Source organism: Gouania willdenowi, chromosome 24 (assembly GCF_900634775.1).
Source record: "Gouania willdenowi chromosome 24, fGouWil2.1, whole genome shotgun sequence".
Classification (NCBI taxonomy): Eukaryota; Metazoa; Chordata; class Actinopteri; order Blenniiformes; family Gobiesocidae; genus Gouania; species Gouania willdenowi.
In genome coordinates this window covers 23,725,582-23,741,952 of record NC_041066.1, presented here as the reverse complement: position 1 = coordinate 23,741,952, position 16,371 = coordinate 23,725,582, and the positions used below count along the sequence as shown (strand labels likewise).

The 16,371-nt window shown below is 37.7% G+C and overlaps 1 protein-coding gene across 2 annotated transcripts in view; it reads right to left on the bottom strand.

Annotated features, from left to right (window-relative positions):
- Positions 1-229: 229 nt before the first annotated feature.
- The window catches only part of akap12b (A kinase (PRKA) anchor protein 12b), a 64,573-nt gene continuing 48,431 nt past the window's right edge, over positions 230-16,371 (bottom strand). The window contains exons 1-3 of one of the 2 annotated variants that reach the window (XM_028439199.1): positions 15,168-15,344; positions 4,788-9,011; positions 230-2,551 (exon numbers count right to left, since the gene is read on the bottom strand). In XM_028439199.1, the coding sequence (XP_028295000.1) occupies positions 4,792-9,011; positions 15,168-15,192 (4,245 nt within the window). In that variant the 5' untranslated portion in view covers positions 15,193-15,344 and the 3' untranslated portion in view covers positions 230-2,551; positions 4,788-4,791. Of the gene's footprint in view, positions 2,552-4,787; positions 9,012-15,167; positions 15,345-16,371 lie in introns of those variants that run through there. The other variant, XM_028439198.1, reaches the window with a different exon arrangement.

Genomic DNA, 16,371 nt, shown 5'->3' with positions numbered 1-16,371 from the left:
ATCCAAAAGGACAACAAATACTCATAGTGAGAAAATAATCTACAAAATAAAAGAGAAAAACAGCAAATTACAGAAAAATAAGTGAAAAAACTACCAAAAGAAACAAAATTAACAAAAAAAAAGATACAAAACAGCAAAAAAAAAAGAAATGCTGACATTACTTTCACGTGTTTGTCTTATATTTATCCACATCTGAAAATGAAATGTAATAAAGCAAACGTCACACCACTTTTATTTTTCTCTAGCTTTATTGAATGAAATATAGACAGGTTTTCTGAATCCTTACTATGAACAGCTCGGACAATATAAAAGACAGGAGGAGACCATGCTACGTGAATAATAGGCTCGATGACTGCAGGTAATTTGTTAATATTACAACAATATGCTTTAGGTACATACAGTAGGTATACAATCTGTACAAATGTTAAAGAGGTTCACAGTTAGGAGTGATTCAGAAAAGCAGGGACGACTCAAACATTTGACATGATGCAGAAAAACAACAAAAACATGAGTTAATAGTCTTTTTCAAACAGTTATATTACATAAAGTGGATGCTTTTCTAAAGTAATCCTGATCCGTGGCTTGTTTGGTCATACAAATAATTAGCTGAAACATCCAAGAACACGATGTTACTAAGAAATGAGAAGCAATGCTGTATTATTTTGGTTTCTAACGTTCCTGAAACATGTCGCGCCATGTGAGCCGAGCTAAGATTAGACGCCAGAATCAAAGATAACGCAGTCTCTTTGGGGGTTTCTAATTGGACACGACTCCTGTCCAATCCTGTGAGCAATGCACAAGCCATGACTTCCTGATTAGTTCCAACTCAATTTGGCAGAAAGAGAAAATCAAGTCGAAAACAAGCTTCATGTTCTTATTTCTGCGTTTGTGCACGTCTAAATCATGATGAACTACTTGTTATATTTGAAAACAACAACACTGGTGAGAAGATGGTGTTTTTTTTTTTTTCAACTCATGCAGTCATAAACAGGAGGAGGAATTATCATTATTTATCAGATAAAGACAGCGTAGGCCTCATAAATCAATACATTTAAAGATCATATGTTAGGAAAAAAAAGACAAAACTGCCGCTCGAAAGTTTGTTTTCATCTCTGCTCGGTCTACTGACAGTTTGGTGCAGTGCATTGTGGGACGTGGAGTCCCGTAGACAGATGAACAGAAGTGTTTTTACTTCATTTTTACTGTGATTTCTTATTTCTTCACATCATTATTGTTATTCTTGTGTTATTAATGTCATTTTGATACCGATTATGTCTTTTTTCCACCAAAAATGTTTTGGGAAGTCACTTTGTCAGAGTTTTTTGGGAGGAAAACACAAGAAATCACGGTGGGAATGAAATAAAAACACTTCCATGCATCCGTCTACGGGACTCCATATCCCACAATGTAATGTGGGAAACGTTTCTAACATTTCTGCATATTCTTGTTCTAAAATAATAATTTTATGTATTTTTGTTGTAGTTTTGTGTATTACTGGAGTTGTTTTGTGTGATTTTGCTGCCATTTTAAGTATTGTAGAGTGTTTTAGGGTCATTTATGCATTTTAATTGTCATTTTGTACATTTTTGGAGTTATGTGAATTTTTTATGTTGTTTTCCAACTTTTTGGAGTCAATTTTTGTATTTTAATCTCATTTTGTGATTTTTTTAAATTGTCATTTTGTGAAATTTTTGGAGTTGTGGGTTTTTGTTGCCGTTTAGTGTGTTTTCTGAGTAATTTTGTGCATTTCTATTCAAAGTCAATAAACCGAACGAAAGGAAAACAAACATTTCGAGCGTCAATTTCAACCTTTTACATTTGTTTGTGAATGATCTTTGATTTATTGATCTACGAGGCCTTTAAACACCCTGTCACCTGCTTTCTTTATAGCTTTTAAATCCCAAAAGGACTCGTCATCAGGTGAGTATTTGGTGTAAAGTGAACTCCATCACAGTCATTTAGGCAGTGATTGTTTTTTATCAAGTGTGTTTCTCATAGACTTTGTACCGCGGCTTGGGTTTTGTAGGAAATATAAAGCTGTGAAACACATCCTAGCTTTAGCTGATGTTTCTTCATCTAAAAGCATTAATAACAATAATCTCAAAAAAGCCACGTAAAACAGCTTCATGTGTCAAAGAAAACAGTCACACACAAACTAAATATGACCAGGAAATAAAACACAAAGACGTAGGGAAGTTATTCATGATATAAATACAATATACAACATAATAATCCTGCCCAGCTTCTCATTCAGGTTTCTATTCTCTTAATAAACATGGACTCTTTTCTTCTTCTTCTTCTTCTTCAGCAAAAGGCAAAGGAAAGGAAAGTCACACACGTTGCACTGTTTACAAACCAGGTGGGATTGTTCATGCTCAGGTGTGGGATAGAGTACAGGTGGAATGAGCTGGAGAGTCTCTGGTCCAGGTCCAGGATCAGCGTTGTTCCTCTCTCTCTCTCTCTCTCTCTCTCTCTCTCTCTCTCTCTCTCCTTCGTCAATCACTTCCTGGTTAAGATGGCGTTTCTCCAGGGGGCGTCGTCCTCTCTGTAGCTGTAAAGGAGAAACAAAAAGATCAGCCTTTTTGATCTATTTTTTTTAAATTTTATTATTCATTTATTATTTTTTTAAATTTAATGTAACTTTTTAATTCATTATTATTATTATTATTATTTATTTTTACTGTGTCATTATTTTTGTTGATACTGACAATATGCTCAATACTGTTGTCATGTAAATGTTTCTTTAAAAAAATGTATAAACAAAAAAGAAAAAAGAATGAAAAAGACGAGCCTAATGTATTTTTTTATATAATGTAATTAATTTTTTATTATTTTTGTTGATATTGACAATATGCTCAATACTGTTGTCATTTAATGTTTCTTTAAACATCCTCATGACTAAATTGTGACTAAAACTAGACTATACCTGAAATAGTCCTTGGAGTGTATTTTTTCTCACATTTTTGTATATTTTTCTCTCATTTTGTGTGTTTTTGGATTTTTTTATTGTATTTTTCTAAATTATTCTGTAATTGTGTGTATTATTTGAGTCACGTGTGTTTTTATTGCTATTTAGTGACTTTTCTTAAATAATTTTGTACATTTTTATTGTCAATTTGTGCATTTCACTGTCATTTTGCTTGTTTTTTTTCCCCTCTCCTATGAAGTCATTTTGTGCATTTTTCTGCTATTTTGTATTCCCTTTGGGGGCTACTTAATATTCGATTGCATCTGCTGTAACTTCATACGGTTTTTCCTTCCCTGACCTTCCTGTCTGCTTAAGAAATATGAAAGTGAACTGCGTCCTTTCTCATTCGTTCTATCAGATAACATCCAACAGTGTGCTGAAAACAGCGGTTCACCAAAGAAAAGCTGACTATACAGTATATAAAAAACACATATTTTATAGAAGGTTTCTTTGAAGCTATGTAACTGAAGCTAACGTGTTGTATATTCTGACGTAGTTCCTTGACTTCATACTGAGCCTGTGATGGAAGGAAAACAGAGGAAGGCAGAGAAGGAATCATAATAATCAGCCTTTCAGCACAACTTCATCTGCCCCTACACACACACACACACACACACACACACACACTCCGGTTCCCTTTAAGACCCCTGCCTACGAGGAAGGGGTCAACAGCGACATTCCTGCTTTGATATCAAAGGTCCCCTGGTAACTCACAGCCAGAACAAAGCCTGTTTCATCTGCCCCCCCCCCAATAAAAGTGAGCCCCACTGATGTTTTTAAAGTAAGTCACGGTGACAAGATTGTGAGATAAAGATGATTAAGGGAGTTTAGGAAATACCATTATTCACCATTATTCCCAGTTTTGTATATTACAGTATCAAGGCCTGAAACCAGCAAGCAAAGCCAGTCATTTATTTATACAGCAGCATTATAGCAAAAATAAATAAATAATAATGATAATAATTTAAAAATTAAACAATGAAAGCACACATGATGATGGAAAAATACACAAAACAACAGCAAAAAGACGAGACTCCCAAAAGAAAAATACGAAATCACAATAAAATGCACAAATAAACACACAAATGACAAAACAACATCAAAGAAATAGAAAAGACAAAAAGTACACATAAATGACTCCAAAAACACATGAATGGACAACAAAAATACAACTAAAGTTACTAAACAACACAACTACAAATATATACAAAAATAATTGAAAATACACAAAACGACAAAAAACCCAAAGAAGACACGAAAAATACACAAAAATGACACTAATAACACCAAAGGAAAACAAAAATAGACAAAGTTACTCTAAAAACACACAAGACAACTACATATATGCACAAAAATAAATTCAAATATACAAAACTACACAAAAAACAGACAAAAGACGCCAAAAATAGACATACATTACTTCAAAATTACAAAATGATAACAAAAATACACAAAAAACAAACAAAACAACAGGCCCTCATATCAGACAATCACATTTTTGTGGCTCCCACTATGATTAAAGTTGTGTAGACCAAAAACCAGCCACGGTAACTCTAAACTAGCACCATCTCCATAAAAAGTGCAGTGAGTGGTAAGTTCAGCCTTGTGGGCGGTAATGCTCCTTGCCTTTGTTGCCAAGGATTGTAAAACTACACAGAAGAAGAAGTTCAGCATTACTAGTAAGTTGAGGATTACTAAGAAAGAAAAGATCAAGTTGAATGTAATGAAATAAAACATGTACAGTAGGTGGCAATATGCACCTACTCAAGTTGTTGCAACACACCAATAACTAAGAAAGAAAGAAGAAGTGAAGCCTCACCTGCTCAGGATGCTGCGGTGATCTCTGAGGACACCGGTTCGATCTCTTTCACCGCTTCTTCGATCACCTCGATCACCTGCGCCATCACCTCCGCACACTTGGTTGTCTGAATTTTCTCTGTCTCTGCTGCACCTGAAGCTTCCTCCACTGACGCGTCTAGAGCTTCTTCTGTCACCACGGGGAGTTTACTCCCTGGTTCCGGGACGGCGTCTTCGCTGTCGTGGCCGTTGGTGCCAAACTCTTGAGCGGCCTCCTCCTGGACGGACGGCTCCTCCAACACCTGGGCCGTCTGCAGCACCACCTGGACTGGCATGTGGATCATCATCTCACAGTCTTTCACTTTGCTTTCCTCTGATGGAGCCTCTGGCATTTCCTCGTCTGATTTCACATCCTCAGCGGCTACTTCCTTTATTTCTTTGCTCGCGTCCTTGTTGGTCTGTCCAAGCTTTTCATCACTTTGACTTTCAGCTTTTATCTCTTTGACCTCTTCCAATATGATGATTTCCTCACTTACTTTGACCTCCACAGCTTTCTTTACTTCTTCTGTTGGTTCTTCCTTCTCTTCTTCGAGGTTCTTGGTGACCTCGATAGCAGTGGTGTCAACGACCTCCACTGCAGCACAAAGGATTTGAGGTGATGTTGCATTTTCACAGAGAACCAAAACAGGTGTGTCAGTGACCACGGGGAGTTCAGTTGATGTGTCAATCTCTGCCTCAATTGTTGATGTTGCCTGGGCCGTCTCTGGAACGGGAGCTTCTGGAGATGCTGGAGCTACAGGCGTTTGGGGTTCTGGTGCATCCTCTAAGACCGTATCTACAGCATCCTGGATGATGGACTGTGTGATGGCCATGCTCTGAGCTTCAATCTCAACTGTCTGGTTGGCTTCGTTTTTGAGTTCCTCTACATTTTCTGTTACGTCACTGATCAGGGGTTCGTCTTTGGTGGTCTCCTGTGAAGTCTCCAACACATAGCTGGTTTCCTGCTCCTGGGTTGGCTCAGCATGAACTTGTTCTAGTTTTGAGTCTGATGCTGCCTTTGTGTCAGATTCTGTGCTGAGAGGAGCTACAAGGATCTTTGCTTCTGTGATAACAGGAGTTTTTGTGTTCTGTATCGATTCAGCAATGACTGGCTCGATTTCTTCTGTGGTTGTAGATGTTGCCGTTTCACAGATGGTGGATGATATCTCTTCAGTCACAGTCTGAACTATTTCCCTCACAGGAGTGTTTTCCCCGATGGCTTCAAGCTGCTCCATTTCCATCTTGGTTTCCTTGGTCTCGATGGTTAACTCAGAGACTACTACGCTTTGGGTACAAACAACTGTTTCAGAGATGGGTACTATGGGACTGACTATCTCGGTTTTAGGCGAGTTTGCATTCACTGCAGGCAGTCGAAGGACTCCACTTTCCTCCAGAGTGGTGCTGACAACTGCGATATTCTCAATCTGCGGTTCAAGAGCCCCAGTGGCGGCTTGAAGATCCAATATATTATTTTTGGATTCTTCAACAACATCTTCGAGCCCGGTACTTTGTACTTGAAACACTTGGGCTGTGTACATGTGGTCCTCGATTAGATCTGCCACCTCTGTGCTTTCTTGCTTTTCGTCCACTGATACCTCTGTGGTCAAAGCATCGCGTATCACAGTTATCGGCTCTACAATGGACATCACTGGCTTCTCCACAGACACTTTAGCAATTTCCTTGGTCCCCAGACCAGTGCAGATAGCCATTGCCTCCTCTCGAGCATGGGGCTTCAGGAGGGTGTTTGTGATAGACTTGGCCGTCTCCATTGTTGGTTCATACTCAGTTTGTTCTGAGGCAACCTCAAGTGGCACATCTTCTACTGTGGCTGATGTCTGGGCTGGAATATCATGGATTTGGGGTTCAATACCTTGAATAACATCTACTGCACATTCCGACTTGGGGCTTTGAGGAACTGGCGTCGTAGCTGCATCTGGAGCTTGATCAACGGGCTTCATTTCAGCGGTGGACAGTCTACGTCCTGAGCGTCCAGAAGCTCTAAGAAATGCAGCGCGGTCTTCGTTCTCATCATCTGCAATGTCAGTGTCAACAGACTTTGGTGTAGCAGCTTCCTCTGGGATGTCACTTAACTGATCGCGTACATCATCTTCCACAACGGCTTGGATCCATGATGGTGATCTTTCCTCGGAGGACACTGTGGTCTGGGCTGCTGCTGGTGGTTCTGCAGGTGCCTCTGGTTCAGGTTCCTCTGGTTTGTCGTACTCTGAGAGGGGAACCACAGCTGGTGTGTCAGAGTCCTCCTCCCCTGAACCCTCAACCGATGCTTGTTTGTCAGCCTTCTTCTTTCTGCGACCCGGGAAGAACTTTCTCAAGGAGAAAGATGACTCATCTTTTGGTGTTTCACTATCTGACAGGGCTGTTTCTACATTCTCTTCAGGCTTTTCTTCCATCTTGGCCCTACTCTTTGACATGACCATGCGTTTCAGTGTGTCCCAGGTGGTCTCTTTTTCGGAGGAACATAGAAGTTCAGGTGAGGAAACACCTTCTCCTTCACTCTCTGGTTTCTGGGAAGTGAGAATTGCCTCCTCGGTTTTTCTCTCCTGATCTCCTTCTGCTGCTGGGACATCCTCTTCAATCTTTGTCTCATCATCATCATCATCAGAGTCAGAAGTCTTTCTTGTCCTTTTTTTTGGACCACCCATACACATCAGAGCCTCCCATGAAACAGATGTGTCCATTTTCTTTTTAGGCTCCTCTGTGCTACTGACCAGTTTCTCTGTGTTTTCCGTCTTGGGCTCCTCTTCAGAGGTCTTTTCCTCCTTGGTCTCCTCCTCTACACTTTTATCTCCAAGAGGAGCACTCTCAGATGAAGACAAGGTGGCCGACTTTGCTGGTTTGTCACCTGCAGCTTCATCTTCGCTCTCTGATGGTCGTTTAACGCGTTTTTTGGGAGTCACTAGTTTTTTGAAGGATGACCAAGCGATGATGCCTTCTTTCTTCTTCTCTCCGTCAGACACAACTTCACCCTCAGTTTCTTGACTTGACTCAATCTGAGTCTCCACGGACAGAACATGCTCTCCTGTTTCCTCTGGAGATGACGGCCCACTCTCGGCTTTGGGGGGCTCTGCCGACTCGGTGGAGGATTGCTGCTCAGCTTGTTCCGAGGTTTCTGTTGCCTTGGACTCTGTGTCTTTCTTGCTCTTGTGTTTCTTTGTTGAGAGTTTCTTCAAACCCGCTCCTGTGAAGAGCTTCTTCAGAGGGCTTCCGTGGGGCTTTGTCTTCTCCTGTGATGACAGCAGCTCAGCTTCTGAGGACACCTCTGTCACAGCCTTCTCCTCTACTACATTTTCTTCGGCCTCTTGGTCTTCTTGTTTGGTTTCGTCAGCAGTACCTTCAGTCGGTGGTGGTGTTTCAGCTGAGACCTCCTGCTCTGGGGCAGCTTCATCTGTAGCCTCATCTGGAGAAGCTTGTACCTCCTCCTTGGCCTCAGGTTTTTCTTCTGCTGGAACTTCCTGATTAGTTTCTTGCTCAGATGTGTCTTTGTCCTCCTGTTCATTCACAGTTTCGTCAGTTTTTCCAGCATCCTTCTCCACACTTGCCTCTTTGTCCTGTTCCTCTTTTGTCTTCTTAATGCTAGCTTTCTTCCGTAAATTAGAGAACAGACCTCCACTGAAGAATTTCCTAAATGGGGACACAGTGGTTTCTTGGGATGGTGGAGAGGTTTCTTCTTCATTTTTAGCCTCTTCCTCTTTGGCTAATTCATCTTTAACATCAGCATTCGGGGCTTCGCCATCAGCGTCAGTGGTTTTATCTTTGTTGCTATCGCTAGTCGCTTCAGCTTCATCAGTAGAGGCTTGTGTATCAGTGTCTTTTTCTTCAGCAGATGTCTTCTCTTCGGGAGTTGTGGCCTTGTCCTCCTTTGCTGAGTCATCATTCCCATTGAGGTTTTCTTCTTCTTTGTCTTTGACCGTCAGTAGCTTGACGGGGTCTTTCTCCTCGCTTTTGTCCTTCTTCAGTGTGAACTTGAAACCAACGAAGCGAAAGATCTTCTTGAAGCCCACTTCGCTAGCTTCATCAGGTTTCTCCTCCGCCGCCTTCTCCTCCATGGTGGAAATCTCATTTGCATCGGGAGACTCTTTTTCTACTTTCTCACCATTTGCTTCAGGGGTCACTACGTCTTGGACGGTTTCCATGGTCTCAGGGACGTCTTCCTTCGGAGCTACAGATACACCATCTGGCTGGCCCACTGAAATTACAAAAAAAGAAAGAACGTTTTGTCAGCCGTTGAATAAATTTCTCTTTTTTAGATGAAATCTAGTGCAGTACAAGCATTCTTGCCTTTTTCCCAGTAACATTCAATTAAACAAACTTGTTATGGATGAGAAAATCACATCTTTGGCTGATAAAACTTAAATCAATCTGCATCTAATAAAAATAATCACTTGAGAAGGAAATCTTGAATAGCAAAGATAGCCCAGATGTTGATAAGCATCAAGTAAGAGAAGAAGAAAGCCTGTATTCCTAGGCTGAAGTGTTTGACTACAGTATTTAATCACATTCAAATGTAATTCTATTTGCACTAATTCTTTTCCAAAATAGAAGCCAAAGGTTCAGAATAGTCAAGAAAGAAAGAAGGATTATTCTAAGACACAAATTACACCCAAAAAGATAGAAAAATATCTAAACAAAATCTGCCTTTGTAGGTTAATATTAACCATATGTTGCTGTACCTTCAGTAATTGCTTTATTATTATTATACACAAATAAGATATCTAATACCTTAAATACCTCTTTATTCAAATTTAATGGAGATTAATAGGAAAAGCTATAATTACTGCCTATGCATTGATAATAAATTGGTTAATACATTTAAGTTAATCTACTGATGTCCACCAATTTTAAAATGTCATAATTGGTTTTCAAACTTAAAAAGGAATATCTAAGTATTTGGGGTGGGGGTATATACACAGATCAGAAGATGAGACGATAAACGATACGAGATATTTTCAGAAAGCGAAAAAATGCAGTTTGAAGAAAAAACAAGCTTTTATTTGACTAATTCAGGCCATACTTAAATATACTCTGGGTTTGACCTTTTCAACTCAATAGGAATATATATATATATAAACCAATAACTGATAATTAAAATAAATAGACTTTTTTCTTGTTTTAGGTGCAAAAAGTGCTGCTCTGAAAATTAGAACGTGAAATCGTTGACGATTCATGCCAGTCTAAAACTAAAAGTACACAAATCACGCCATCACCACAAACATTTCTAAAACATTAAACTAGAACAGTAGAACAAACATAAATGTGTTCTTTTTCAACAATATTAGTGTCTACATTTTCTGGTAGCAATTGAGACCTTTTGGAAAACAAAAAGACACGGGATTTTTTAACATTGTGAAATCTTATGGCATGATATACAGTATCATCCCATCCTTATTCAATATGCAGCATTTTTTCTAAATCTGAAGCCAGTTTACACTTCCCACAGCTTTTATATGCTATTGTTTAAAACACAAAAGCTTAGGCTAAAAAGTATCTCTTAAAGAAGTAAAAGAAGGTAAAAGAAGAAAAAACACAAACGAGGAGGACAATGTCACAATTTTAAATTTGATTCCTTTAATTTGAGTGCTCAGACTAGAAGAGGAGTGATGTAATCCTGATATTAAATCCTCAAATCATTAGATTGTAGCGCTCAGGGCTTAGCAGTTAGATCAGTTATGGGAAACTGGCGGCCCTAGGTCTAGTAGTGTGCGCCCCCCCAAAGTAAACACACAAAATGACTCCCAAAACACTCATAATGATGGTAAAATATACAAATCTGAAGCAAAAATACACAAAATGACTACAAAAACATACAAAAGCTCAATAAAACACACAGAAGCTCAACAAAAACACAGCTTTAGTTGGAAAATACACAACAAATATACACAAAATAACTGAAAAGTATACAAAACAACACCAAAAAATACACAGAAATGACACCAAAACACAAACTGACAACAAAAACACAGAAAATGACTCATAACACACAAAACAACACCAAAAACACACAAGTTTATACTAAAACTACACAAGATGACTAAAAATGTACACAAATATTACTGAAAACATCGACTAAACTATTCCAAAAACGCACCAAACGGCAATAAAAACAGGAACAAGAAAAAATACAAAACAATCACATCAACTACAATATCTCAAATTACAAATACAATTAGTAATATACCCTATGTTAAATATACAAATTTCCCACGCTTCTATCACGTGATAGTCATTTTTTAATCTCAAATTGATGAACAAACTCCCTTATTTTCAAAATCCTGCAAAATCTTTTTAAAATTTTCTACTAAATCAAATAACAATTGTTGATAATATCAAGGAAATGTAAGTTGATTGAAGTTTAAGGTCACTTAATGCTTAGATATTGTCTGTTTTGTATATATATATTATATAAAATGTATATCTGGAAATGCAAACTAGGGCACGTTAATGTTGAAATTTCTCTTATTTCAGCTTAAAATCTAAAATACTGAGCTCTTTTTACAATTCTTGTGATTTATATCATATTAAATGTAATTGCGTAATTGATAATTAATTAAAACAATAATAATAATAATAATTCACTATAGTTAAAAAGCGCCTTTCAGGCCACGTAAGGACACTTTACAATAAAAACAGAATAATAAAAACAGTGCACTACATTTAAAAACAGTAAAATACAAAAAACAAATATGGTGTAATTATAATTGTAATTGTAAGTTAAAAAATCTTCAGCTGTCGTAATAGTAATTAAATTGTAATTGAGTTCAGATAATTGACTTTGTATTTGTAATTGCCATGAAAATTCTATAAAAATTGTCAATCATAATTTAACACAAAACTGGGGGAACCATGTTACAGTTCTATGTACAGTTCTACACATATATAGTTAACAATTATTAAAATATGTTTCATGTCAAGCTTTCCGACCTTTTCCCATTTAAAAAAAAATCTAGGAGTATAATGACACAACAAAAATATTAAACTATATTTTTATTGATTATGAAGCCTAACAGGGTAACAAATAGATAGGAGATAAATTAGATGATAGATATTAGTTTTTAGTGTATTTTACAGCTGATTTAAGACCCGTTATCATTAGAGATGCTAACAGAAAGCTAACATAAGAGGATGGTTAACTTTTATTAGGTTATTTATTTCAGGCTCAGTAATTGTGATTAATTGTAATTGAACTTTAGTAATTGACCATGGAAATGCCATTGACTTTGAGGATAAAAAACAATTGTAATTTAATTGTAATTGAAAAAACCCCAACCCTGGTGTGTGTATCTTGGTGAATGTTTGTTTTTCAGTTAAACTCCATCAGCTCTGTGCTTCATTCAAACCAAACAATACGGGGCTTCTGTTGCCCCTCCTTAAAATAAAGTCTCAATCCCCTTGACCCAAATTCCGCCACAGCAGGATGGATGGATGGGGACCCCCCCCCCCCCCCCCCCCCCCCCCCCCCCCCCCACACACACACACACCCCCCATCCCCAGACACTCACGCACGCAAACACAATAGATCTCTAACCCTCGCTGGCCTCTGAAAATAAAGGAAAGGGGGTTGGTAAAGTTTTGCTATTATCAAGAAAAGCTCAGAGGAAGTCGGAAATCCACTTTTTCAGTAGCTTTTACCAAACTTGATGCAAAAGTTAATATTTAAAGAAACACAGCCAATGTGGCGTCACATGGTCGTGGACTCTCATTTCTCAACATGTAGGTTTTATTTGACATGTTAATCATTAGAAACTTCATTAAATTCAATAGAATATGAAGTTTCTTTCACAAAGCGACACATCTTTCTCAGTTTTAAATGATGCTTCAAACTCAAAGGCGTGTTTATGTGAGAGGCCGTCTATACCACAGTGTTAGTTAACAATATCTACATAATAAAACAGCAACCCTGTTGATTTAACAGACTGCTGGCACCTCTCTCACCCTTTTTGATCTTTGTTGTTCTCTCGGTAAGTTTAGTAGACACACAACTGTTAAAAAAAGACTGATTCAAAGGAGTAGAAATAGGAACAACTGAACCCAGGAACAATAGCTATTTTGCAAATACACAAAATGGAGAAAATGACAGTAAAATGAACAAAAAGACGGCAAAAATATACAAATTTACTACAATTTAACTGAGAGATGTACAAAACAGCACTGAAAATACACATAAGTGACCCCAAAAACACAAAATGACCACAAAAAGACAAACATAAACAAATATACACAAAATGTATCTAACAAACATATAAAATCACAATAAAATGCACAAAAGGACATACAAAATACACAAACTTACTCTAAAAACACCAATACTACTACAATACACATAAAATTAATGGAAAAATATACAAAACAACACCAAAACTATACTTAAGTGACTTTTCTGCAACTACACCAAACTTGCCATATTTTAACGATTAAAATATGGCAAGTTTGGTGTAGTTGCAGAAAAAGTTAAAATGGGGTTAAAATGGGTTAAAATTTAACCCATTTGCATTACTTTTTCTTGCCATATTTTTGCTCCTTTTTTTTAAAAGGTTGAGAACCACTGGTCTACACCACAGTGTCAGTGTGTATCTACATAATAAAACAGCAATCCTGTTGATTTAACAGACTGCTGGCACCTCTCTCACCCTTTTTGATCTTTGTTGTTATTTCGGTAACGTTTAGTAGACACACAACTGTTAAAAAGACTGACTATTAGGAGTAGAAGTAGGAGGAGGAGGAGGAGGAAGAACGATGACAAAGAATGGGCATCTTGCAAATGCACAAAATCGACAAAATGACAATGAAATGCACAAAAAGACAACAAAAATACACAAATTAACTCTAAAAACACTAAGACTACTCCAATTTGAAAGCAAAGATACACATAAGTGACACCAAAAACACAAAAAGATAACAATACACAAAACAATAACAAATATACATAAAATGTCTCAAAAAACACACATAGTTGTGGGAAAAACAAAGACACGCAACTGTTAAAAAGACTGATTGGAAGGAGGAGAAGTAGGAGGAGGAGGAACGACTGTACCCAGAAAGAATGCAAGGGGTGAGAGGGCTGCAGGGGGTGAGGGAGGAGTGGTTGGGTGGTGTGGGAGGGGGGGACAGGGAGTGGCAGAGGGGAAGAGGGGAGTCCAGCCTAACTCAATTTCGTGGGTGTCGCATGTCTCCGTAGTTGCACAATCACAGGCGAGCCGATTCTTTTCTGCAGGAGACGAGCTTTGTTTATGTGGAAAGGAGACACTCACGGATTAAATATCCTCACCAGGCCCAACACAACAATCCTCACTTTGGAGAAAGTTTCTGTCAAGCCTGTTTTCAACAACTGCCATCACTTCAGTTTGTATGTAAATAGGTCAACACACTGGGTTCAATATATGCAAATCCTCGCCTGCAATTACTAGTCTGGATCACAAGCCTTGAAACAATAGAAGTCAGTTAAAAAAAAACAAGGACACACACACCCTCCCCCTCATTTTTTGGAGACAGGAGACCCTTCATCTGCATCAAAGGTGTGGTCATCGGTCAGAGCGTCTCCACGGCTCCAGGCCACATCTTATTAGCAAGAGTATTTTATTTATTTTTTTACCAGTGGAGAGGGTGTAACCTAGTAAAAGGCTATTACTAGGTTACACCCTCTCCATTGGTCAAAATTACAGGTGAATAATGAATAATCTAAACCAGGAGATAAAGTACGAGGTTTGGGGATCACATTCCTGTGACAAAACAAAATCCGGAGGTCATAGCAAAGCAAAACATTCCATATGAACCATCACTACCAGTTAAGAAGAAGAAGAAGAAGAAGAAGAAGAATTAGTCCTGGCACGTAGTAATTAATTCCATACGCCTCCTTCACATCACTCTCTATCTCTCCACTGGGAATTAGGATCCCAGTTTAATCAAATAAAGTGTTTCACATGATGGGATGCAGAGAAGGGGTCAAAGTCTTTAAAAAAAAAAAAAACTCGTGTGGATTTGGTTTTTTAGAACAATATCTACCAATACATTGTTTTACATGGGAACGTTTGTGGGAATAATTTGTGTTTTAAATGATTGACGGCAGGGATTTGTATAAAGGATGGTTTCATTAAAAGCAAAAGCATCACATCTCCAAAGTGGAATCACTCATTCATAAACCACACAAACCACTGCTAACCACACCCTCTACGATACAAAGCCTCTGGCAGCGCTCATGCTTTTCAGGAACTTGGAACACTTTCATTTAAATTAACCATAAAGTGCATAAATTAAATGAGCTGCATCCTGTGTAAGGACAAGAAATGATACAACTTGTTTTTAAAAGATAACCATGAATTGATTGAAGTTTTAAATAAATTGTTCTTACCAGTTAAAGTAATGGTTCCAAGCATTCCAAAAAAAAATTGTTCTCCAAAAAAAAAAAAGGATTTAAAATGATGAAAATCTAAGTTTTTTTTAAGAATCTTTCTCTTTATAATTGACTGAGAAATCAAGTTTTGCTAACTTTCTTTAGCGTCTCGAGTGTGTTCCTCTTTCCTCAGTGTTTCCCAGAGAATGAGCTCTACACACACACATTTCAACAGGCTGACACACATGTCATGTTAGGACCACCCCTGCCTCCCCCTCCCACGGCTTTCTTCAGCTGTTCTGAATGAACACCCCCCCCCCAACACACACACACACACACACACACACAGCCTCCTCCACCTCTGGCTTTATCCGCTCACACTCCTTCAGACCTTCACGTCCACCCTGGATGACTGGAGCTTATCATGTGATCCTCCAGGATAACCATTTATCATTTCCAAATGCATTACAAAACACATTTCTTAACAGGATGAAGACATGAAGTAGGCCGTATAGAAACACCAAAAATGCACAAAATGACACCAAAAAATTACTCGAAACACACAAAAAAACACATAATGGTGGAAAAATATACAAAAAGCACAAAATTACTCTCAAAACACACAAATGTACAACAAAAACACACAAACTAACTCTAAAAACACACAAGACAACTACAAATATATACAAAAATACACAAAACGACACCAAAAGACAAAAAAGTACACATAAATGGACAACAGAAATACACAAATTTACTATAAAACCACACAAGAATACTACAATATACAGAAAACTAACTGGAAAATATGCAAAACAAGCCCAAGAATAAACAAAACGATACAAAAAATACACTTAAGTGTCTCCAAAAACATAAAATTACCACAAAAATACTAAAAACTACTCATAACACAAAAAGGAACAAATATACCAAAAAAAAGACGACGACAATAACAAAAAAAAAATCACTGAAAAATATAGCAGACAACACCAAAAATACACAAAATAATGCCAAATACGACACGTGTCTCAAAAACACAAAATTACCACAAAAATACTCAAAATTACACAAAACACACAAAAAAAGGAAAAATATACAAAAAAGACTATGATTTTTTATGTATAAAAATCACAGAAAAATATACCAACGTCAAAAATACACAAAACAAACAAAAACAGACAAAACCCTTTTGTTCTTTCTTGTATTAATGCTCACATTGGTC